At 44.4% G+C, this 26598-nt stretch overlaps 1 protein-coding gene across 1 annotated transcript in view; it reads right to left on the bottom strand.

Annotated features, from left to right (window-relative positions):
- Nucleotides 1-4146: 4146 nt before the first annotated feature.
- Nucleotides 4147-26598, bottom strand: part of ST3GAL1 (ST3 beta-galactoside alpha-2,3-sialyltransferase 1) — an 80612-nt gene continuing 58160 nt past the window's right edge. Inside the window, exons 3-7 of the mRNA XM_055798628.1 lie at nt 20539-20735; nt 17198-17377; nt 10988-11033; nt 8337-8456; nt 4147-6546 (exon numbers count right to left, since the gene is read on the bottom strand). Of these exons, the coding sequence (XP_055654603.1) occupies nt 6373-6546; nt 8337-8456; nt 10988-11033; nt 17198-17377; nt 20539-20735 (717 nt within the window). The 3' untranslated portion in view covers nt 4147-6372. The remainder of the gene's footprint in view (nt 6547-8336; nt 8457-10987; nt 11034-17197; nt 17378-20538; nt 20736-26598) is intronic.

Genomic DNA, 26598 nt, shown 5'->3' on the forward strand with positions numbered 1-26598 from the left:
TTCAATCCCTAGACTTCTTTAAGTCTCTGTTTTAGTCTGGCCAGAATGGAGTTAAATTTCTTCAAAGCAGCCCGTATAGTGCTGCTTTGGCTTGGTGGCTAAAACACGGTTGCTAACACACCAGAGTCTGGCTGTTGGTGAACAGTGTTTGCACAGTGTCAAGGCCTTCTCTGTTCCTTGGTCTGCCCTCCCTAGTGACTCTGCTGGGGTGAGCAGGAGGTTGGGAGGGCACACAGCCCGGACATCTGACCCGTCACCAAGAGGGTTATTCCAGCCCATGTAGTGTCAATCTTAGCGGTAAACTGGGATGGAGGGAGAAGGAGATGGGGGATTGTCTTCCAAGGTGGAAGTTGCTCAAACACTGGCTGGGCAATGGTCTGCTGGTGGAAGGTGGTGGGTGCCTTCCCATAGCCTGGTTTTTCTTCTTCCTTTACTAATTAAACTGTATTTTGACCCACGAGTTTTCTTGCTTTTGCTTTTGCTCCATCCCACAGAGGGGACCCAGGGGGCAAGTGGCTGGGTGGGTGCTTGGCTGTTGGCCAGGGTCCAATCACAACATGTGTTGCCCAAAGCCATCACCAGCCTAATTCACTCCTGGCTCACCAACTGTAGCGGACCAAACAAATGGTTAAAATGCTAGTTTTTTTTCCACAGGTTTTCTAGAAGCTTTATTTTTATTTAGCTTGTCTTGACTTTTACTTCCGTTTATTTCTATTTCTTTACCCACCTATTCAAACCAAACCCTCAAATGACAGAACCTGTCAGCTAGCAGCAGAGCTCCCTACAGCCAATTCTTTGATGTCCCCAGTGATGACGCATCGCTCACAAGTTGCTCCCATGACTCTGCCTGTGACTCCACTGCTGCAGACAGAAGCTCGGTGCCTCATCAGCGTCTTGGGGAACTTGCTTACACATACCCACCCTCTGACATCTGAACGTGAGGATGTCTTACGCAAAATCCTCCAACACTCAAAGGAGAAAGAGGAGTGGAAATCACTCTTTCCCCTGTTTTCTGTTATACAAAACCCACTCAGCCATGTGCACAGGCTGAACACATGACGTGGCTGCAAACTGGGCATGCTTCAAAGCACAGCTTAAGTATGGCCAGTCCATCCAAACACCTGGCCTCAGACTATGGGCTTGGGCTGGTGGAACAATGCGCAGCTTCTCTGGGTGGTGACAGCTCTTGGGGGCCAGCCCCAGGAAATCAAGGAGGGGGAACGTAAAAATCCACATGGGGAGAAACCACTGTAAGGGGCTCCTTGATGTACCACTTGATTTGGAGGCTTGGTTGGGGCACCCTTGGAGGAACATCATGGTGCTGCAGGATGCAGCATTAGTGGCATAGGCCAGGAGGCTTTTGTTACTGATTTACTGTCTGGGTGGATGGGGAGGCAGTTGGTAGTTGCTGTGTGACTCTGGAGTCTCTGATTATGTGGAAAAAGTAACTGTTCTGGGAAATGTCCTGTCTTAGTAGGAGTGTTAATGTCACAGACACAAATTCCCATACGGACATATTTCTATTCTGCCAGCCAAAGGTTACCTTAGAAACTAAAGAGTAAAGCAACATGGTGAATTTCCTATAGGACAAAATTAAACTGAAAACATAGAGATATACCTCTGCATAAAAGTACCTAACCTTGGAGAACTTTTCACTGTGGGAACTGCATTTTATTTCACATTGCCTGAAGATAACAAATTTTAATGAGATCTGTTCCCTGAAAGTCTGTAGGAAAGACAAGTGAAAACAGAGATTTTTAAAGGTGGCAAGGGACTCTCTTGCCTTTTCATTTGTTGAGTTTAATTGCTATCCTGAATGTGAGCCATCAAAGGTACCCATGCCATGAACTGAAACCATATTGTTCCCCTGTGGGTACTTTCTTTCTTCATTTGATGCTATAAGCAAAGTCCTTTGTCCAACTCCTGTGGTTGGTCCATCTGTCTGGTTGTTGATGTTGTCGCTGCTCCATGTCTGACTGGTCTCAGGGGGTCTTCAGATTATAATTTTATGCAAATTACTTTCCTGACAAGATCATTTCAGATCTGGAAGCTGCATTTCAGTGTGCTTCTTCTGAGTGGACATGAAACAAAATGCAAAATTATTTTCAAGAGCAAGCTGTTCCCAAGTGTCATTTTGCATGGCTGAAGATGATAAAGGAGCATACGCTTCCCATTTTCTGTGCACGGTGGCAAGTATGAAGGTACAGAGCCACTGTGACAGTCTAGTTTGATAGCCATCCCAGGTTAGCACTCCTGCTTTCTCTGTTGGTAACAACCTTGTGAGCAGCCTGGTTGTAGAAACTCTGGGCAGAAAGCAGGCTTTGGGATCTGAAGTGACCTGGAGAGGATAGCTCTGCACAGTTCTGTGCCTCTGCTTCCCACTCATTTTCAACAGGCGTGTTGCTGGCTGGGCTGCATCCATTAACAGTGGTTAGTATCTTACTGGTGCAGCATGTCTAGAGCCTGGGTTGAAAAGCAAAGCGTGAAAGAGCTCTGAAGAACTTGGTGCTCTGAAGATGCCACTAGTAAGCAGCTCTTACTATGACCATCAGACCATTGCCTATATCTGAATGGGAGGGAGCTTCCTGAGGTGCCCAGTGATGACTTCTTGAGTTTCTACCCCTAAGCAGCCAGGGTGGTTGCATTTCAACGGGCAGCTTGCATCGCTGCTAGGCCGTCTACCCTACTCACTCCCTTACGCAATGAACTGAAATGGTGCACAAGGAAACTGAGCAGCTTATGAGGTCCACAGGAGTCTTCCTGTGCAAAGCCATGGTCATGCAGATGAAATGCTGTGGCATGCCGAAGTGATACCTGATCAAAGATGTCCATTTCCTAGATGGGGTTCTTCTAAGGGACAGCCTCAGCCAATTCATGGCTGAAGTGGTTGTGTGATCACAGCAGCTGAATTAGGCCCTTAAAATAGGGACCTGGCGTGGATCCTCAGCATCTCTCCTATGAAGGCAGCCAGGTCTGACAGTCCCAGAGAACAGGTGAGCTGAATCTCTTCCCAAGTCACTGATTTCTGGGTCTGCCTTAATTTCCCTTATGTGTCACCTAGATTGAGCATAGATCCGTCAGGAGACCACAGGCATATAAGGGTTAAGTCTTTTCTCCAGAGAGGCCTAGAGCTGCCTTAAGCTGAGCAGTGTGATGCCCACAAACTTTCCAGCAGCCTGGAGCCTGAGGGATGGGTGGGAGGAAACTGGAATAAGGCTCTTATGTGTTATTATGTGTTACTACACTGTTATGTGACAGATGAGGTTCTAGGAGACAATGGAAATATTGTGATAAGAAGAAGTGTGCACAGAGAGGAACACCTTTGATTTGATTGCAATAAAAAATTTATTTTGATTCATATCATACTGAAAAATTAATAAATAAAATGTCAAAGAATGATTGAGTGAGACTCCCCACCATCAGAGAAAAAAATTTAAATTTATAATTGATCACTTAGTCAAAGCAAAATAGGAAGAAAATCTGGTCATAGGAGGAAAAAAGTGCTCAGGAGATTTGGCTTTGGTAAAAAACATAACACACCCAAGGAGTCCTTCAGAGACTTTGCAGTGGTGGCAAATACAGTCCAAGAGTTTGAAGCCTTGACATGTTGCTAAATGTTTTGCTTTGTTGTTCTTCTTAACAAAATAAACCCACAAAGTTTCTAGCAGGAACACAGTCTTCAACATTGGCAGTGGGAATTAATTCTTCTCTCAGTATCATCTGTTGGTTTCTCCTTATTCTGAAGGCATTTGAAAGAGCAGCAAAATTGCAGAGAAACTGAGACCAAGATCTAACACAACAGTCAGTTGCCTAAAGGGCTTTAGAAAAAGTTCCTCTGGAATAGAAATGTGATGGTACAGACTATCCCTTATTCTGCAGGTGGAGATGTCCACTCTCTGCTCTCCTCATACTCTGAAAAATAGACGTCAGTGGGGCACAGTTACTGCTTGCTGTCGGCAAGAAAATTAAATGGGAATTGCAGCTTCTTCCATGCTGAGGACACTAAGTCTATCCACAATAGTACGCACCATGATGTTTCATATGTGCTGGCAGAGGCAGAATATTCAGGGGAAAACTGGAAATTTAATTTGGACAGATTTGGACAGCTAAAGGAAACTTTCAGAACAACACAGGCTAGAAGATAGCTGATTTTTTTTTTACCACTTTCTGTGTTCCCAAACTGCCACCTGTTGTTACAAAAAAAATATCAATGGGATTTGGGTACCAAACCACCATGATTTTTCTTCCAAGTCTTTCTAAAAATGACTGGAACAGCAATGAAGTATGTCTGAATTACTGACTTCTGTCTATGAGAAAAAAAAAATTAAAATATTTGAAGCTCACGATGAAAAAAGTATCTCTGAAATCGAGCCACAGGGCGAAGATACCATCAGGGTCTTCCATGGAGTCTTTTTCCTCTTAAAGTTGCTTTGCTTGTATTACTGTGATATCTCACCAGAAGCATATCGATTAACAACAATTTAAACGGTGGGAATGCTTAAAACAAACAAAAAAACAAACAAACAAACAGATATGGTCCAGGTAGAAATGTTTCATTCTTTACAAAGGGCACGTTGAAGACAGTAAGCCCATTGAATGTGTGACATGCAGGTGAGTTCTGCTGGCCACCACGCCAGGCAGGGCTTCTTGGCATGAGGATCATGAACAGGTCTCAGCACGATGATTTGAAAATCCTGCCCTGTCCATACAGCTGAACTGAGGGGTCATGCATGCAGAGCAAAGGGAGCTCAGGTCAATTAAAAATGAAATGAGCCATTTTTTCCTAGCCTGATCTAAAGTCCGTTGAAGTCTGTGGCAAGAACTCCATTGGCTTTACCAGAGCTGAAAACAGGTCAATATTCCATTAATCCTGTTCTCATGATATCGGGAAGAAAAAACCACCGTTCTCCATTCTTCACTACTTGAACTTTTTTCTTGGATTCATACTTTATCTGTCCTTGAGGATTAAATATGTTGATTCCAGAAAAAAAATCTGTGGATATAAAACTTCCACTGTCACTTCCCTCCTCTTGCTGCCTAGCAGTACAGACATTAATTCACTCATTCCTCCAGAGAGGCACATAATTTTGAAGTCTGGCTTACACTGTAGGATCAGCTTGCGTAGATTGGCTCCTTGTAGGTGCTGATACAGGGCAAAAGATTCCTACTGTATTACTAGCTGATATCCCAACCCATGATATTTCTTCCATTTCAAATAGGGACCTTGTAAAGAGATACCACTTTCTAAATCTGTAAAAAAATAAGAAGAAAAGTTTCCTTGGATCTTTCGGATATTTTCCCATTAAAAAAAAAAAAAAAAAAAAAGGTAAAAGCTACCTTTAAAAATTAGACTCATTTGTGTCTGCTCAAAAGCAATATAGGAGCTGTTATTATTGGTTTTGACTATAAAAGTATACCACACGGAGGCTAAACTTTGGTTAATTTTCCCCCCTTTTATAAAAAAGTTTAATTTAGGGTTTGTCATCTTAAAAAAAAATCACGTGTTGCACAATTATAAAAGGCACATATAAACGACTGAAAGCAAAAAGTCCACTTTCCATCCTTAAACAGATTAAATAAAAATGAGCATTCCAGAGTATTTTCAAAAAAAAAAAAAAAAGAAAGACGTAAGAATTATATATAACCAAACAAGACAAACAAACAAGTGGCTGAAAAGGCCATTTTTTTGCTGGAGTTTTCAGTATTGTTTTCTCTCTCATTATGGCTGCATAGGAAGCAATATTAAATAATATATGATCAGAGATGATTTCATCTGTATTTTCTAGATACTATCAATGCAGAATGAGGCGATGTTTGAAATATTTACTACTCCAGGCAACTTCATCCTGTTTTTCCTTAATACAGCATGAAACTAGAAGTAATAGAGGAAACAGAAGAGACAGTTCAAAAAGAACTGCAGAAGTGAATACATTTCTTTGAGGTAATCCTTACTATGATGTTCACAGCTGCCCTAGTGGGTCTCAAGTACCAGAAGTTGTTTTCACTCTTCTTCAAGGACCTCCTGCCTTACTTGAGGAAAGAATGGAGACACAAACAGCAGCTCCTGTGCCCAGGTTTCCCCTAATTGCAACAGGCAGGTCCTTCATCAGTAATTCAAGAATCAAGCCATAGAGCCTAAGAAGAGATTCATTTATTCCCACAGCTGTTTGGTAGTTCCCAGCTATCGGTAGATAGGAAATCACGTGCAGCGTGGAAGCCAGTCCTCAGCCAAGCTCCCAGCAGTGAGCATCGCAGCAGTGAGACACTCCGAACCCACGCATTCAAACCTGGCTGGTGCCCAGATCATCCTCACTGAGCTTTGTTCTGCTGCATGTTGGAAATTGCAGCCCCCGCTTCTCGCTGTGGCCAGGGTCATCTGCCCTTGAAAAAATTTATTTTTTCAATGGAGGCAAGAGTCAACGTTACATTGAATTCAAAATCTCCATCGTGGACACCTGTCTTCCGGAAAGCCCCAGCTGAAGCGTTGTTTTCCCAGTAATGATGCCAGTGTCCTTTGCTGTCTGCTCCAAACCCGTACACGTTCACCTAGGAAGTGAGAGTGAACTAGTGTTACGGCCCAGAAAGCAATTGGTCTTAATCTAAAATGCTGAAGAAACTCTCTTGATTCTCAGTTTATCTATAAGCAGTGGCACTTGAGGACCTCGGTGGTGTGCCAAGCTGTTCTGCACGAGATAATGCAACCGCAGAATAACAGCCCAAGGCCTGCTCAAGAAACATTGCATCCTAAGCTATGCTGAGAGCACCACCAGACCTGAAAAAGAAATTTCTATCCGTGAATTCTTGTTCAGCAATATGAAAACCACATTCCTGTCCCCTAAGCATGATGTTTGACCTCAGAAGGTCAGTGGCTTGGGATGAGTATCTCTCTTCAGCTGATCAAGGCCACAGAGAGTGGGAAAAATTTGGTTTTGCTCCTAGTCTTCCAAATGATAACCCGTATCGATCCCCACATATATGACATTTGCAGTCCTTTCAGAGGCAGATGGATATCATGTTCTTTGTGTGTGCATGCCTACAGCCTTTCCTCTCCCAAAGGCTCGTTCATCGATGCCAATGCCTATCTTCTCTGATGGTAGAAGCCCAAACATCACAGTTGATTTATTTAAACTGAGTGGCAATATGGCTGAGTTTGAATGGGTCATTGCCCACAAAACAAGCACCCTAAGTCACCCAAACCTGGACTCACCGAAATATGAGTTGTTTAAAATTATTTTTGGCAATGTCAGAGCCTTGCTTATTGCCTGCTTAGCAGACCTGCCCGTCCTATCTGCCTTGACTATGGAACAGTTTCTGCCAGCATAATTAGGAATATTTCCATCAGCTTTCCAAGCAACACAGGCCTAGGTGACAAAAGCTCTCTTTCATCAGCAGATCTGTGTCCAGGCCAGGGCTTTTGTCAGCATAATGATTTTTATCCCCCATGCTGACAGTCCCACGGTTGCAGGATTCTGTAGAGTGACTTGGCCTTACACTAACTAGCTAAGTCCCCAGTCACCTAGGTGCCCCTCATATCACCCAAGCCAGGGAATTTCCTCAAGTACAGCAGCAGAGACATTTACCATAATTTACTGTATAAACCCACAATCTTGGGTTGGAAAATACTGCATTTCCCAATTCGGCTTATGTAAGAGCTGGTGATCAAAGTTCTTCAGGTGGGATTATGTTTAAGATTTAGATATCCAAGTGGAGGTACCTGAGCATCCATTACAGTCAGTGGCAATTCAGGCAGCACAGACACTGGAAAACAGCTCCCCTGATGTCCTGCCAGGAGGTTTGCTGTCTGAATCGGCCTCTTGGCTCCACTGATGAGACAGATAAGACCTCAATGCAGTTGCCCAAATGTAAGTGTCATTTTCAGTGTCCTTGAGTACTCAGTACAGGCAGGTGTCACACTAGGCCAAGAGATTCATGTTTTTCTGACCTGGCAGCTGGAGGCAGGGGGCAGGCTCAGGGGGCTCTTGGTGCCATAACAGCGAGACAAAATCTAACTGGGACTTCCACTAACAAGACGGGCACAGACACCATCCATATTCAGATGTCTTTTGATATCAAGTGGAATGCCACTATTTATGTTTAATTGTATTCCTCTGGAATGCATCTTAAACCCTACCACTTGCTGACATGAAAAAAGTCCATCACTGCCAGCTGAGCATATCTGCATGACTGAGGAGCCTGTACCTATTTGAAAAGCAAACGGCAGAGACAGTGGAGAGGGGGAAATAAAGGGCGAGTGAGAGGCCAGGGCATATTCCTGGCACTTCTGTGTGAAATGTCCTGATTTTTTATCCATATATGTAACCACAGCCAGACTTTACCTCGTCGCATACGTGGAGTGCAAACACCAAAGACAGAAGGCCTGTGGAGGGGTATCTCCCATGATGCTGGAGCCAGTTTTCATAGACATATTTCATAAAAGCTGGATTATAAACCAGGATCTAAGCAAAATCAGAGAAAGACTCATTAGTGAAATACCCTGGAAAAAAACAATGGTAGCGTGTTATCGCTAAAGAACACTGGCATGGGGCAGGGGGGAGAAAGGAATAACAGCTATTCCCTGAGGGCAGGTGAAAGGGAAAAATGAAGTCCCATACCTAAAGTGCATTCAGGAATGTTACCCATGTGTAATTACACATGCATAATCCTCCATTGCTCTTGATACCCTACCTGCTCACACCAACGTAAATCCTAGGTGACTCCTACTGGAACCAGTGGGTATGAAATGGCACAAGTGAGAAGAAAATTAGGCATTCAGCTCTTCCTGTGGCGTCCTGCTAAGAGAGCAGGCTGTGGGGAGCTGGAGGCCTGGGCAAGGCAAGCGTAAGATGCCATGCCAGATTTCATAGCATCATAGAATCATTTAGGTTGGAAAAGACCCTTAAGATCATTGAGGTCGACTGTAATTTGGATGGGAACATAGGAGCAACCGCATCTTCTGCAAAATACGCCAACCGTGTTTGGTATGCCTATAGGTACAGGTCTAAGGAGACCAGGGGTCAGGTGTACGCTGTCAGGAAGCCCATCAGGTTTCATCAGCTGCATTTCTCCTGTTTCTCAAACATGCTGTTTTTCTGTGCTTTTTTTACAAGACATAAATTTCACTTGGTTATCTCCAGGGGAAATTAAGAGGCAATCTAATGGAGTCAGAGCACTTAAGATCAGGCCTGAGTGTACAGTAAATCCAGAGTGGTAGGAGCCCTTGGTTTCAGCCCCCTCCCCTGAATGAAGCAAAGAGAGGCTTTTCCCTCCATGCTGCGTTTGTAATTAGAGTGACAGTGTTCCAGTGCTATCTGGTTAGCTGCAGGGATTTTCCTTTTTACAAAGCCAGAGGTTAATTGCTGCTATTGTATCGGCGTGTAATCACGTCTCACAGGGTGTTGGGCATTGCATGGTGTGGGAAGCAATACAAGCTTCTCATTGACCTGCTGGGGAAGCTGCTGCATCACGCCGGTCGTACCCTGGGCTGGTGCTACTCAACTGTGACATAAGTTTTTTAACAACCTGCCCTACTGCTTCTCACAAGGGTTTGCAGAGGTTATTGTGTTCCTCACCACAGGCAGGGATGAGCCAAGTGATTATTTCATGCCCCCTAGAGTTCCATGGTTTGAAGCACAGGGATATAAACCGACGCTGGTTAAAGGTCTCACCTGAAGCCTTAGGCAAAACCTGGCCTCCGGGATGAAGGCATGTGCTTGAATCTGTAATTTTAATACTCTGGGGCTAAGGCCATTTTTTACCGGCCCTTGAGACATTAGGAGCCTCAGCTCCTTTGAAAATGAGCCTCTCGAAAGGCTGAGAGAATGAGACTTTTATTTTGCTGGTAGATCTGTGGAAGAGGAAATAATTTTCCTCTCCCTACGTAGCCTGCCTTGGTTAAGTCCTCAAACCATGCAGCTACAGCAACAAAAGTTTTTGCATGGTGGCTACAGGTCCAACACGGGAATGACCCTTCTGCCCCGTGGAAAATCCTGCCTCCAGCAGTAGGGAATCTATTAAACTGCAGCAGGCTTGGGCAATGAGTCTGTGTGCGTGGGATGGACTCTCTTCTGATCACTCTAGGGTGGGCACCAGGTTTGTCCATGCTTCCTCAGTGTTTTCAGAGAAGTGAAGTCCCCTGACTATTGCTTTCTACACATCCACACTATGAAATAAAATGTGTCAGACGTGTCTCGTTAGACTTGAGGCAAGTGGCATGGCACAGATCCTGTCCGCATTGCTCAGTTCTGTCCCTGTGCAACACAGGGTCTGTTCCCTGGACTGTGCTATCCCCCAAACCTTGCTTGAACATTGCCTAGGAGAGCATTAATACACCTGGGACAAAACCAGCATGAACTTGGCCTGAGCCCAGTCTCCAAGCATGTTTAATTGGGTACAGATATTTATTACAGCTGTGGGCTAACAGCCTTCCCCACGAGCCACTGACACCATCGTGAATTCTTCACTGACTTGAAAACACACAGCTTTATTTGTTCAGAGTTCACTTAGCTCCTTATTACAAGGAACTGATGCAGGAGTGAGAAACACCTTTGGTGTTCAAATAGTCAAATGATTTGAAAAAAAAAAACCTCCAGAGGCTCTCCACAGCTCAAGGTGTTATTACATACCAATGACTGCAGTGGGTGGGAAGAGAGCAATTGCTGTGGAGGGAGAGCACCTGGCCAACAGTGCACCCTTAAATCTCCCTGAGCAGTACCAGAGGAAGAAACGCAACCTTCAGAACAGCGGTAATGCAATGGCATGGTCACAGGAGCAGGCTCTTTCTAACCTCAGTTATCTAGTGGTTGATCTATGGCCTGAATGGCACACAGGAGCTAAACCTTCAGCTTAGCTGAGCCTTGTACAGTATGTGTATTTTGGTTGCAGTTTTTATGAATGTCAAGGGGTTCCTTGGATACTTGCAGTCTCACAAAGAACGCAAAAGACCTAGAAGTGGATTAGCAGAACAAATTCAGAAACCAGCATTACTCACCTTTTCTTTTTTGACTTTGATTTTCCGTGGAACTGGAACATACGTGCTGTTAAAAGGAAAAAAAACACCACAAAACCAACAACTAAACAAAAACCACGAAAATTAATAAAAGCCCAAGATATTAACATTTTCACGTATTTCCAAAGAAAGAAATAATATTTTTCATCTACAGTAATAAATTCAAATTATTGGAAAGTAATAAATGCAAGTAGTTTTTGGAAAATGAGGCTGCAATTAAGTAATACAGCATGAAAACCTAGCTGTCATTGAAGCAAGTTCATAGGAAGCCGTGAGATTCTAAAATTTTACAAGTTAATTACTGACAATAGGACACAACAGATGTAGTTGACAATATTGACAGTAGAGTCAATATTACGTGGAGCCTATGACTTCTAATCCTTGGATCATGACTGTTGCAGTCTTTGCACTTTGACGGCAGGAAGGGCTTTCTGTTTAACTTCATGGCAGAAAAACCTTCTCCCAACAGGGTGAGACTTTTCCCCTCCTAATACTCGTAGCTACTGCATGATTTTCAGGGTAGGTGGTAGCAGAGTTCATAAGTTCTGTGCTTGTGTGTAACTTGGGCATTCCCAATACACAGCTCCTCAGCAGCAAGCCATTCCCCTCCTCCCCAGGGGGATGCTGAAGGCTTCCTACAGTTCCCAGCATAAAACTTCCATGTCATACCTTATGACTGGGTCAAAATCACGAGTCATGTCTTGAAAACAAAAAAATCTTTTCTTCCCCATGTCTCATGCATAGTGATTGCTGGCATTGCACAGATCATCATGAGTGCTGTAAAAAAAATATCTCCCTGGGTTTGTTTCAAGTGAAAAAATTCTGGTGAACTGGCCTCATAATTGGAACATATCCCAAAATATACCCTGCAAACTTTTAGATGGTTGTGGTAAATCGCCAAAGCCTTCCATTACCTCAATCTAAATGTTTTCACTTGATTTTTGTTAACAATAAGGTTCCTGTCATTAAGGCTTTGTTTCTTTTTGAACCATGGATCATCAGCACTTTGAAACATTAGTCTCAGTCTTCCCAAACCAGTGATGACCTGGCAATGTCCTCATCTCCGTATGTACTTCTGGGCATCCCTGACCTATGATACCTGCTCTGGGCTGGATGCAGTGGGAGAGGTGTCTGGTGGGCTCCAGACCTCCTGAGAGGTGAGACAAGGTGTTAATGGGGAAAAGGGCACCCATGCAGACTTCTTAATCTGCTGTCAGCAAATCTGCACTTGGATCTGCTTCCCACACCTGACCTTGATCAGCTAAGTCAGCAGAAGTAGGCTTTGTGATCCCATGTGATCCCATGTCCTTTTTGTGGTTATGAAGACAAAAAAGGGCTTCTTTGCTAGTAAAATTTCCTCATTATTATATAAGAAATAGCCAACATTTTCCAAAAAGGTGATGTGGAGGAAACAAGACAGGATAGCTAGGTACAGTAGAAGACCAAAGACAACAGTATGCAATGTTCAAGACAGTATTTGCAGACAGCTCTGATCCAACCAGGAGTCTACTGTAGTTCTTGTCAGATGACACGTTAGTCATTTTAATCATGGGACATCTCATTTTTTCGGAAGCAATATCCAAGCCCTGCTGCCACTTGGCTGCAGAATTTCATATAACCACATGGAAAGTATTGGCACGCTGATTAAGACCAAATGGAGACCTATGCTGTTATAGTCATGTAAAACCTGGGCTGCATAGCAGCAAGGGAGCCAGTAAGTACCACACAGGAGCGGGACAGAGTGAAGCCTATGATGAAGGTGGCTACAGGTGGAATACATGTAATTTGGAAAACATCTTCTATGAGCCACTTTGCAGGGCTCTAGTGAAGCCTGTCATCATTACTGGCCACCTCGTACGGTGTATTTACTGTAGCCTTGAGCAAGGTGGAAGATATGAAACATTTTAAGAAAAACAAAAATTGCTTTTTCCCAAACCAAGCAGAGGTACATAGAGCTTTTTTCATTATGGAGATTCCTAAAACACTTGCAGAAGGCAAGTTAAGGCAACTAGGCTAAATATATGACTGACAAGGGCCTGAAGGTTTTCTATCCCAGAAGGCTTTTCTTGGCTTTTCTGGGATAATGCTCAGTCTTAGAGAGCCACTTTGAAATGGGACATCCATCAGTCAAACTGGATGTTTGAGACAATCATTCACTTATCAATTCAATCTAATATTAAGGACATCTGCAGTGTGGCTTTTGTTTTAAACCATTAAAATGGTTTGAATTATAATACTTCTGGGAGAAGAACATGAATAATTCACAAGTTTTGAGTCCTGTGTAAAAATCTAAACAATACAGGCTGCTTATCTTTTTAACTATGAGTGCACTTAGATTCTTCTTAATCTAACCTCAATTGGTACTGTGCAGCCTGTGCACAGGGCATGGTGGCCATGCAGGTCAGGGTAAGCAGGTAAGTATTTCTTCTCTTCTAAAATACCATATTTCTGATGGGTTTTATTTTTATTTCATGTCTTCTCCCCTTTACAAATACACAGTCAACAATTTCCTTAAACACTGTATCTGACAGTGAGTGTTTAATGTGTGCTTATAGGTTTATTCCACTATCATATTACATATATTGTTGTGATTTCTGTGCTTATGATGTTCCAGTTTTATTATTCCAGCAGGTACCAGCTTATCAATTATGTAATTTCCCTGCTTTCAGTATGGCAAAAATCTTAAAATATTGGTATTTCTTCCATGTGGTTAAATACTTACACACTAATTTATACCAGATGTTTACCAAGCCCGTGTATACAAACTAATCATAAATAGATAATATATCCTGTACTTTATTAAGTGAAGATATTTTTCTTTTCATGTGCTGTGATTGCCTTGTAATCAACCAGTTACATGTTCCTGATAGGCTGAGGGCTCACCCAACTTGCAGTGCAGACCTCAGACCACAGGAAGTGCCTGGACCTTTCTCCTGGGGCAGACCTACCTGAAAAAGGTGCGCCTACATGGAGGATGTCCTGCAGCAGGTAGCTGAGCTGCAGGAGGTGGTGAGAAGGCTGAGTAACATCAGGGAAGGCTGAGAAGGAGCTAGATAGCTGGTTCCGAGTGCAGTGGACCCAAACAGCCCAAACCTCCCCCATGGCACAGAAGGGAGAGGGGGCAGTAATGCAGAAGAATGGAAGCTTGCAATGGCAAGGACCTGCAGGAGGAAGACACTTTCCCCAAATTTCAACCAGCCTGGTATTTGTTGAAGGGACAACACAGAAGGGCATAAGCAATCCAGGAAGTTTCTGGAATGCATTGATGGTAACTTCCTTCTCCAAGTAATAGAGGAGCCAACGAGGAGAGGTGCCATGCTGGATCTTGTTCTCACCAACAAGGAAGGGTTGGTGGGGAATGTGAAACTCCAGGACAGCCTTGGCTGCAGTCACTGTGAAATGGTGGAGTTCAAGATCCTTAGGGAAGTGAGGAGGGCGCACAGCAAGCTCGCTACCCTGGACTTCGGGAGATCAGACTTCGGCTTCTTCAGGGATCTACTTGGTAGAGTATCATGGGATAAAGCCCTGGAGGGAAGAGGGGCCCAAGAAAACTAGTTAATACTAATTTGCAATAGTTTGGCTTTTTTTTCACCCACACTTGTGTCTACATTGGAGAGACATGGATTTGACAGGTGGACCACTTTGTGGATAAGAAATTGGCTGGATGGTCACTCTGAAATTATTGCAGTCAATGGCTTGATGTCCAACTGGCAGAGAATGGGTTGAGAGCAGCCCTGAGGAGAAGGACTTGGGAGTATTGGTTGACAAGAAGCTCAACATGGCCTGGCAATGTGCCCCTGCGGCCCAGAAAGCCAACCATGTCCTGGGCTGCATCAAAAGTGTGACCAGCAGGTTAGAAGGATAACTCCCCCTCTGCTCTCATGAGACCCCACCTGGAACACTGTGCTCAGCTCTGGGGTCCACAGCATAAGGAGGAGATGGACCTGTTGGAATGAGTCCAGAGAAGGGCCACGAAGGTGATCAGAGGGCTGGAGCCCCTCTCCTGTGAAGACAGGCTGAGAGAGCTGGGGTTGTTCAGCCTGGAGAAGAGAAGGCTCCGGGGAGACCTTAGAGCAGCTCCCAGTACCTAAAGGGGGCTACAAGAAAGCTGCAGGGGGACTTTACAAGGGCACATGGTGGTAGGACAAGGGGGAAAGGCTTTAAATGGAAAGAGGATAGATTTAGATTAGATATAAGGAAGAAATTCTTCACTGTGAGGGTGGTGAGACACTGGACCAGGCTGGCCAGAGCAGCCGTGGGTGCCCCATCCCTCGAAGTGTTCAAGGCCAGGTTGGACGGGGCTTGGAGCAACCTGGTCTGGTGGAAGGTGTCCCTGCCCATGGCAGGAGGGTTGGAATGAGATGATCTTTAAGGTCCCTTCCAATCCAAACTGTTCTATGATTCTATGAACTTTACCACTGCAGCCCACCTGCTGGCACTTCTGAAGGTAAATACTCGCCAAAAAATAGTGAACCGCTTTGCAATCTGGATGCAGAGCAGTGACAGCGATACAAACACAGATGGGTGATGATGGCAGTAACTGGTCCTTTGTGGGCTCCTTTTCCGAGCACAGGCACAGATATAACAAAGATGCCGCAAGGGGCTTCATTCAAAGTCCATTGAAGGCAGCTGGGAGCTTTCCATTGCTTCTCATAGGACTTGAATCCAAGCTGAAGGGCAGAGGTTCTCAACCTTTTTTATCAAAACAACTTCTAAAAGAAAAAAAAAAAAGCCTTGCGAAAAAGGTGATTATTTTTAGCCAGTTTTCTAAGTGGGCTGATTTTTTCCAGGTACAAGAGTGTCCTGAAGATGATTTTTTTTAAAGACAACTTATAACTGTATATATTAAGTGCTGGTGGCAAAAAAAGTTAAAAAAAGACTAAACCACATTTGTTACAAGTTAGGAGAATCTTAATAAGAAATGAAAAGACTCTAAAATGCATTTGCAAAGAGGGAAAAGAAAAAAGAAATAAAACTCCATTTGTTATCCTGTCAAAAAATATTCCCTAAAAATGCAAAGTGGGTCTTACACCCAGTCAACAGGGTCATACTTCTCCAAGATTTTAATTTTTTGAGACTGAAATTGGGAAAAAAGTTGAATGTCTTGAAATAGTTCTCTCTGGAATAAAGTAATGTGATCTGCTCTTGCTGTCTATGTGTGGCAGGGTGTCCCCAAGCAATCCCACAAGGCTGTGGATTTACATCCAGCAGATAACCTCACACACAGTACAAATGTAACGTATTTCATTCTTCTGGATTAGGAAAAGCCAGCTTACAGGAAGGGAGAGAATTTGCTAGCAGGCATCAAGCAGGAACATGCGTTTTGTCCACATTTCTAATCCTAGTGCTGCTATAGATGCATTAAGCAGGGCAACATTTACTTCTGAAACACTCATAAAGAAGGAATGGAGACTAAATACCAGCATGGCACATTATTGCCAGGTAGAAGACATGAATTTAAGGCTAAGGCACACAGGTGACACATAAAACAATAGCATCTCCTCTGCACAGATCTCGATCACATTCCACCAGGGAAGACAGACCAAATTCCTGATCAATGTGTCCAGGGGATGTTGCTGTGGATGGGGGACTAAGTGCTGTGATGTGCTTCTGCTCTCACTGCATTGCATGAGCAACCTGCACATCCCTCTCTGCCTCCTTGTCCTCTTCTGCAAGCTGTGTAATGTATGTTGGAGGACCACTCGGCCACCCAAGTGTCTCAGGTGGAATAATCCATGTGTCTAGGACCATGATATATGAATAACCCACCAAATGCCTGATTGAGCAGATGGCTTTCTGAGGGGTGCATCTAGGTATGGACATGCTGGCTGCACTCACTGTACTCCCAAGGGACTAGAGAGAAGAAGGATGAGCAGAAGCCCAAAATGACACACTGAACCCCAAAGCCCAGGAAGCTGCTGCTCAAACTGGCTGCCTTCAGCAGCAAAACCTCCCTTTTTCATTTCTCTGAGACCTGTGAAGAGCTGGATCTCAATCTTCACCTCAAAGACTTCACTATATCATCAAACTTTTCCTGGAAAGCAAGTGTTCAGGGCTGAACTCTGACCTGAAAGGGTCTATGAAGCTCCCCTAGGCCTTATCAGCAGCAGGAATTTGCCCAGCGAAGGCTTTTATCTCCTACAGCAACATGAGATGCAGGAGCTCCCGACCCTTCAGTGGGTCCTTACTCACAAGTTGATGGTGCCTGTGGTGAGAGCGGTGACAACCCAGCGTAGGTCCAGTGTTTTGAAGGGGATCAAGATCATGCTCACATTTTCTGCCAGCTCTTTGTAGCTCTCGGGGTAAACGAAGTGGTGAGTGGTCTTGCTCCCGACATCTGATTCATAGCCAGCGGTGGGAGCACGGTTCATTCTGCAGCCCAAAAGTAAGACGAGAGAGAGTGAAGCAGGAAAGGAATTAGGTAGGCACAAACACATGTGAGTCTTCCCCAGATCTTTTGCTTAAGGTGACAGGAAAATGCTGCTATGTCTGAGGAGATTGCTCTATGCAGGCTCTTCAGACAGCCTGGACAGGGTGCAGGGGTCCTTAAGTAGGCTGAAATAACCATCACCCATACGGATAAATTAACACTAAATGAAAGCTGAGATAGCGTGGGATTCCTTGGACTGAATGGGAATATCTACCAAGCAGGTGCATCTCTGAGCACATCCCTGTGTTCCCTTTATAGTCAATGGAGAGCTGGTCAAAAGAGTGGTGGGTCCTTGAGGACACATCTCCCTTCATCCTAATGCTGCAGCCTCCAGTAGGTAAGAAAAACATTGCTCTGAAGTCCATCAGCTTGACTTCTTGCAGTTTCATTCTCCCCTGTGTGTACAAGTATATTTGGACATTGCGGATCAAGGTAACAAACCATGTTATGCGTGATGAGAAGCAGCAAATATTTCGTACGGTCCTCCCATGAAAAGTCACCAAAGCCACAGAGACAAATCCAGGACCTGCTGCTGACACTTACTCAAACCTTACTTTGAAGTATGTCCTCCAACTTCGGTACACCTGCTTAGGGTGACTGCACGCATGCATAGTGTGCTTTAGGTAACCCTGGGGTCAGTGCATGAAGAGCTGCCCAGGGCCCACCAGGGCTCGGTCAAAATATATTGGCCAAACAGGGCTACCTTCTGTTGGGCATACCGGGGAGCAGGGTGGGGGTTTTTGAACTCAGGACTGCAGAAATGCCTCTGCACTTGTGTTCACTTCTGAAAGCAGATCTGGGGACACATCAGCAGCTCCTTCCCTGGTGCATTAGCTCCCTGCTGGGAGAGATTTGCATGTTTCTGTGGTACAGTGTATTGCAGGTTAGAGATCTACAAAGTGGCTCTGGCTGACCTTGCATGAATCCATGATGCTGTGCAACACCATGGAGAAACCCCCAAGCAGGCTCTAGGCAGAATGAGGTTTCTCTGCAGCCCAATGGAGTCTTCTGCAGACACATTAGCTCAGCTTCTGGCAGCAGCGCAAGGGAGGACAAGAAAGGATGTAGCTGACAAGGTGACGAGGAGCATCATACATTGCCAGACAACTTGCTGCCCTGGTCACTGATAATGGGGTGAGATAAAATCTATTTATCAAGTCTATGCCAGGCTGTGGTATTGCAGTGCTCCCCCAGGTGAATTAATTAAGTTGCTTCTAACTCCCTCAAAGGGAGTTATTAGTGTCAGTAGAACAGTTGTTACTCACAAGCCTGGTGGACTTGTTACTGAGTTATCCTCTTCCCTGCCAGTGACCCACGCTGTACTGTGTAGAAATACTAGTAAAGCTAGTAGAAATACTAGAAACTTGCTATGTTTTATTTTGAGATGAGTCAGTCTAAGGTATAAACTATGGGTTTTTCTTTCCTTCAGGATAAAGCCAAGGATGGTATCTTAGTTATCTTACTCACAACCTGCCGCCAGGTCTATGTACCTTCCCCACAATCCACGGTAGGGCTGGCTGCATGACATGGCAGAAGGCAGAGTTCACACCCAGTCTCAGCAGGAAGGACTGAGCAGAAATTTCCTTCTGTCATGAAAGTAGACAGTTAAACAAATGAAAGTGGGCTGAAACATGGTATTTAGAAGAAATGGCTGTATTGCCAGAGCATGTGGAAGTGAATATTAGGTCACCAGAGATTTTGTTTGTTGGATTAATGCACAGAGGGGTCACCTTCTGTGCACAAATTTCCACAGTGAATCCTAAAACCTTGTGCCACCCCTTCAAATCTGGCTTGATATTGCTAAAATATAAATCCAAGAATGGAAGGTGGAGTTCCAAGTCAGAGAGAGATTTTCCCTTGCCAGGGATGCGCAGCTATGGGAAGGGCAAGGTCTCAGAGCAGAAGCACACGTCTGAGTGCATTACTCTTCAGTTAGTACTCCATAAAATAGCTTGTGAGTCTAGCAAAGCCTTTTCTGCATGAATCTGGAAACATAAGCCAGGCAAGATAATAAAGTCCACTCGGCAATGGGGCTATCTCCATAGTGAGGGGCACGGAGTTAAGCGTGAATGCACCTCAGCTGCCTCACATTTGCAACTTGCAGGACTAACGTCAAGGGCTCTTCCCTTTCCTTCATGGGTCTGAAGACCAAGCTGGCTGCCTCTGCCTTTGGGGAGGTACTTTTGGAAGAAAGCAAGGCACACAGCTGAAGGAAGCAACTCCTGAAGTGATTCATCATGAGCATTTAGATGCCATCTGAAGACTCTACAGCATGTCCAACCCACATAGGAAGCCAAGTGGCCTAAGGTGACTTAACAGTTCAGATAGTGTTGATCGTCTGATTCACTCTTGACTTCAGTGCACAGCTTCCTACTAAAGGTTATGTTAATTCTGAGAGTATAATCCCACACGTGGCGTTTTCAAAAGCAAACCCTCCCTTCCAGGCTGCCTGACCTGCACTGAGTTGCTCCCCAGATTATGCTGTACTGGCACCTGCGGTGTGAAAGCTGGACAATGCATTGGAGATGAATTTAGTCAGCCCAGGTATCTTGGCTGCCCTCTGGGTGATTAGCTCTGCTTACCTAGTTCCTGATTGCGTTTCAGTGGGACAAAAGAGCCAGCCTTCATTGTCTTGAAAGGAAGAGGTAATGGGACCCTTAACAAAGTAGTTGTAGCCCACCAATTGCATCCTGTCTATTGCAAAGTGACTTTGGCTTTCCCATCCTACCATTGCTTAAGAATGAACCAGTGCCATAACGTAAAATCTGATACAGTCAATTAAGTAAAAGAACACTTGTAGTACTAGCTGCAGAAATAACTTTTACTCGAAACCGCAGGTTTTTTCAGGTATATTTTTTAACACAGGCAAGTATGGATAGTGCAAAACAAGCTATGGTATCAAAACCTATTAATGCTTTTTTCCAAGCTAAAACATAAGTTCGTATCTCCAACACACATAGCTTACAGCCCTAGCACTTAGATTTGAACTAAGTACCAGATTTCACAAGATAGCCCCTGCCATCTTGTTTGCTTACTTGTCCCCAATAATACCAGTGAATCTCAAACAACAGAGACATCTGGAGCCAAGGTGATGGCTACTCACCTGAGCACAAAGTCATGGGAATCAATATCTTGGCCATACTGAGATTGCAGAAGGTTGCCAGAGTTGCCCACGACAGCACATCGTCTGCATGTGTAAGTGCCTTGCTCCTGCAGTGGATCCCCATCCCCCGGAATGATCTCAAACAATTCCTTGAGCGTTTCATTAATATTCTTCGGAGTTTTCTCTCCTTGCAATTTCTGTTAGGGAGAGTAATCACGCCAAGTTACCAATATAGTTAGATTTTCCATGAGCAAGATGTAGCTTCAAATGTCTTCTCAAAAACCATTCTTGCATCTACCTGCAGACACTGTCTCCTGCAGTATGTGTTACACATTGGGAGCAGAAATGTGAACTTAAAAAAAAAAGTGGAAAATCTCTTCCCATTAATTTTCTTAATTTGGTTCCTCTCCTTCTCCTTGGATTCCCACACCCCTCCAGTCTCTCTCTAGCCATGATGGAACAGATCATGAGTTTTCCCCAAGGCTGACCTTAGCAGAATAAATATTCCTCTGGTGTCTATAAACCTAATCCCACCGTGGGCCAGACATCATAGATTCATAGAATGGTTTGGGTTGGAAGGGACCTTAAAGAACACCTAGTTCCCACCCCCCTGCCATGGGCAGGGCCCCCTCCCCCCAGCCCAGGCTGCTCCCAGCCCCGTCCAGCCTGGCCTTGAGCCCTGCCAGGGATGGGGCACCCACAGCTGCTCTGGGCAGCCTGGGCCAGTGCCTCACCACCCTCATGGTAAGTATCTACTGTTAGAACATGCATAACATTTATTTTAACCCTCCTAGGAAGGAGAGAAGAGTCTCAGGGAACCTGATGGAGCACAGAAGTGGCTGACATCCTTTCCACAAATTTTTGCATATGCCAGAAGTGGGAGATCTTATTGCTGCAGTTTTGGACTGTGGAAGAATCAGCTTCTACAGCAATAGGAAAATACAGTAAAGTAGAATTAGCCCTGAGGGTTGGATCATCTAAAAAAGTCTCCAGGATGAAGAAAACCACCCGGACCTCGGTCATTGTGTCTGTTGCCATGGAGGGAAACTCTTTTGTAGCAACTCTGTGGTGCATGGTGGAAACAATGGCTGGAATTGGGAAGGTACAAGCAAGGTGCAGGGCAGGTGACAGTCAGACACTCCCTTTCTGGAACTCTTGTCTCTGAGGGCTACTAAAGAGGCTGGGAGTGTTGGCAGGCTCACAAAAACCATTGCCCACCCTTGTGGTGCCACTGGCTTGCAAGCTCACAAAGGGAGAATGTCTCCTAAAATCTGCCAAAAGGCTCTGCCCTTGTTCTGCCAGCCCAGGGCAAGGGAAGACAGGGAGGGAGAGAGGAGAAACACGTTTCACACCACTCCCAGCAATGCCCTGGGGTAATTTGACTTTAGTTTCTGGTGCATTCCCCTTGACTGCACCAGGACCTGTTAATCCTTCTCTCTCTCTGTCACACACATACACAAACAGATGTATCACCGTAATTTTTGTTTAAATTTCATGCTGTCTCTTTGCAGAACTATGTAAAGCAACCTTATTTGAACTAAACTGAACAGGTCTGTCGAGCTCAGAGCGACAACATTGGGGCCAAGAATTTGAAACAGAGCAGACAAAGAAATGTTGCATACATAGACTTGATCTGCCTGCTAATCGTTGCTAGCCTATACACTTATAGATGGACTGCACAAGGTGATCAGGATGCCAGGTGATTAGGATGCCCAGACAAGCACTGTCATTATTACCACGTATGTCAGTATTCAGTGGATGGCTCAATTACTTAAGTGAAAAAGGTTTTCTTCTAAATTTGCATGTGATGCTACAAACACATGTTCACATATCTAAATTCTCATGTATTCTTTATGAATCCAACCTATATATGTGATCTCTTTCTGTAAAGGTGAGCTGACTTTAACTGTCTTTAAGAAATGAAAGGGAAAACCACCAAACATGCAGCAAAACATATTTAAGAACATTTATTCTGGTGGAAAAAAGCAAAGCCCCAATTCTTGAACTGATTTTGCCTGAGAAAATTCAGATGAAGAAGGATATTTTCAGAAAAATTCTAAGTACCTTAGCCCCCTTTAGAGTTAAATTGCCTTTTCAGCCAGAATGATAGCATCAGGAAAGGAAAGGACCTGGAGTGCCGACTTCTGTTTGATGCATTAAAATGGTAAGAAACATTATTGTGGATAGGCACCTCCGTTTACCCAGGCAGGGATCTGCCTTTTCCTTCTGTTACGCTGCTGTTCCTCTAGAGTAACTACTGCAACAAGGCCAAAACATGGGCACCAGCACCAGCCTGAAGGCAGGACACCATCACGCTGCGATCCCTCGGCTGTACGAAACTTCCGCAGCAGTTAGAGAACCCCTCAGTGACCTCAGATAAGATGATGACCTTGGGGGACTGTGTGCTGAACATCCATACATTAAGACATCTATCCTTAACTCATTAAAAGTGCTCTTGTTTTATTTTCCTCAGTGATTATCTGATCCAGCCACACTTTTCAGGCCTAATCTTCAACCAGCAGTGGTTAGTCTGACATTTCAGCAAAAGAGAGTAGGCAATGAAGCTGGTTAACTCCAAGGCAGATACAGCTTTTAAAAGTTCAGACTCAATGTGCAGCCAGTTTCTTATTGCACAATGTTTACTTGACTTCTTGAAAAAGACCGTTTTAATAGCGTTGCAATTACAAGCGATTATAGTTCCTTTCCCACACCAAATTTTTGTCCTTTTTTTTGAGTAATGTGTTCGGTTTTGGTTTTTTTGTTTTTGTTGTTTGTTTTGTTTTTTTTTTTAACGAGCCCAGCAGTCTGGCCTTTCTTATAAATCAACAAAAGCTCTGGGTGAAAGTCTGTCCGTGCTGTGCAAGGCAGAGCCGTAGCAGTACCACGTGGCTCTGTGGGGACAGCATCCTCCCTCCATGTGCTGTAGATGTGTGCCAGCGATATCTGTATGGAAATAGCTGCTAGAAGTGGGCTTAAATACACTAAAATACCTGACCTCTGTGTCCTGAGTGAAGTGGCTGCTTTTATCAGAAGTCTGTGCAAGCAACAGCTATCTCTAAAGATGCAGTTTAACCTCTTCGCCAAACCCCAAAAGAATCCTAACCCACCTTGTGTCTACATCCAAAATATCACTAGATTGCTTAACACTCCAGCTCCTTTCCATAAAATATTTGGCTGGCACTTGAGAGTCATATTTTCACCGGAGGTTGTTAAAACCTGTAATTGGGAGTCCAGATTGAGAAGTTTCCTAACCATCTTCACAGGGAAGACCAACTACCCTGTTCCTCTAGCCTTAGAAACGCCCCACTTCACATATATAAGCTTGCTAGCTGGTTTTGCATCTCTTATTTAAAAAAAGGCAAGGAAAAATACCCCACCAAACCTCAAAGTTTATGCACACCCTTTCTTTACCCATGAATGACTTTCTTGGAGTCTGTTGCTGCTTCCTTCATCACTCTGTGCATACCTCCATTCTTTGCTGCTTCTGTACACTTCTTGGAAGGCTTCCCTGGGCTCTCTGGTACCATCACATTGTCAACGATGACCAAGAAGCGATACCCAAAATTTAGCTAAGGGGATGCAAACGGAGGATGTGAATTCAGCCAAGGCTGCTCAAGGCTAGTAGCTTGGAGTGGTGAGGACACAGCTACAACCAGGAGAGCCTCAAAGGAAAGCTGTCCTGATGCCTGTGCATCCTGCATCCATGGCAGTGTCTTAAATACACCTTCAAAATCCCAACTTATTAGCAGGTAGAAAATATTCTGCTTAACCTGTAATCATTGGTGTGATGTGGATGCAGATGGAGCATGGATGGAAATAGTGTAGAAAGGCAGGTATAGCTGTGGGTCTGGCAGCAGCCAACATTTCTGGGGCAACCCTGCGAGCACACAGACAGGCAGCCTGGGGAAGCTGGTGTAGCCATACTGGTTTTGTGGGTTTTCTAATTTTTTTTTAACTGTTTTTAAAAGATAAAGAGGGAATAAAGCCCCATGAGAATCTCTTTTGCACAGCTAATTGTCTCGCTGCAGCAGTTCGGAGGCATTAATACTCACACAGTGCTTCCCAGCTATAAGACATTGTACAGAGATTAATCCTAGCAACAGTCTGGTGGGGCAAATCCAGGTAATCTTCATTTTGCAGGCTGAAGGAGAGGTTAAAAGGAAATCATCAATTTAAAAAATGCCTCCTCAGTCTGGAAAATATGGCATTATTATTGTTATATTTAATGTCCTGCAATTACTACGCTTCAAAGGGAATAAGGGGAAGAATATAGGGGCTTTCAAGAGTTTGGGCTTTGTTTAGCGATTTGTGTCTGTCAAAAAATTTGCATTCACAAATATGAATGTAGTGTGCCTATATTATGTAAAAAACCACAATAATAGGTGTATGCCAAATTGTATGATTTCTGACTTCCATGGCTGGTATGGGTCACCTCCATGCTGCTCTAAGGAGCAAAGACCCTGCTCCACCAGCTCTGTGTGCATTTGCTTCTGGCTGCAGGATGCTTGCAGCTTGGCAGAGCACATTGCAGTGCTTAGAGGGACCCATGATCTTGGACCACCTTCAGATCCATCTGTCCTCACTGTTGGAGACCCTGGAGCTGCAGCCCAGCTGGACGTAGACAGGGGCTGCCAGGGGGATGAAGCAGCCCAGGGTCAAGTTCTCCCAGTGTGTCCAAGGCTGATCTAAATGTCATGCTTGCACCCAAGCAGTAGAACACCAGGTGGGACTGGGCATGTAGCAGGCAGTGGGACTGGGGACTGGGACCTGGACTGAGTCTAGTACCAACTTCTGCATCTATCTGGTAGCTACACGCTACCTTCAGTGAGCTCAGCCCTTCGTATTGCTTTCAAAGCATCACAGGCAGCATCCCAGTTATAAAAAAAATATTTCTGATGATCAAAGTATTTGGGCATATTTTCTACAAAGAGCATTCAAAATGCATGACTCGGGTGCCAAGTAGCTCTGCTGCTGTCTTAAAAATAAGTGCAGCTTCCACAGCTTCCCTAGTGCATGTGTTGGGGATGCCCTTTTGTGCGCTGTCTGGTTAACAAATCTTTCAGCCACATATTACATTTTTTCCTACAAACATAACAGCTAAAAGCTAACATTTTTGTTTAGATAGGCTAATCACATGGCCCCAAGAGCTGAGCTTTCTTCCAAAAAAGAAAAAGAAAGCAAACCCCTCAACACCATCATAAGACTCAAGATAAAAATTGTTCTAATGTGGTAGTTTATGAACAATGTGCTACAGATAAGTTTGCCTGGGAACTCTGAGCCTGATGTTACTTATCACAGCTTTAGTCCATCAACCTCAACAACCTTAATTTAGATCTAGAATAGCAGCTTCTGATCTCATATTTTTAATACTTTCTGACCACCAAAAACAATACTACCCCACCCTGCCCCCCCCCCCCCCGAGAATAAACCAAGAAAACTATAAATAAATACTATGCTGTGTTACAGCATAGAATTCTTGCTCTGTTTCCTTATAGATAAGTTACTAAATTTAGTGGAAATGCCCACAGCATTTGAGTCATGGAACAACAATGAAAAACTTGCAGGTGAGCCAGCTGATGGAGGTGGGAAAGAAAATATAAACAGAAGGAAATGCATCATGTAACATAAGGTCCCAAGTTCCAAAACACTAAGACTCTTCACAGCCCCTGAGTGCAAGATGTGGGAAGGCAGATGAACAGACAGAGACAGGGAGAGTAGAAGAGAGGGAGGGAGGAGGAAAGGAAGAAATTTCTAACGAGCTGGTTACAGTACAGTCTGGAGTATTGTCAATGCCCACATCACCTCTGAGAGAGGAGGACTCCAACTTTCAGTCACAAAATGCACCAAGCAGTTGCAGGGGTGTACCCAGGAGCATAATTCAGGCCATTCTTTGTTACCCAACTAAAGTAACCAAGGGACAGTCTATCAGCTGGGTAGATTTAAGCAAATGAAAAGCAAATTAACAGCCCTGACAACAGCCCCCTTGTTTCTGTGAACACAGAAACAGCCACGTAGATGTTCAGGTGCCTCCTCCAGAAGCAGCCCTGCCTTGTGCAGCAA

This window comes from Falco peregrinus, chromosome 3 (assembly GCF_023634155.1).
Source record: "Falco peregrinus isolate bFalPer1 chromosome 3, bFalPer1.pri, whole genome shotgun sequence".
NCBI lineage: Eukaryota > Metazoa > Chordata > Aves > Falconiformes > Falconidae > Falco > Falco peregrinus.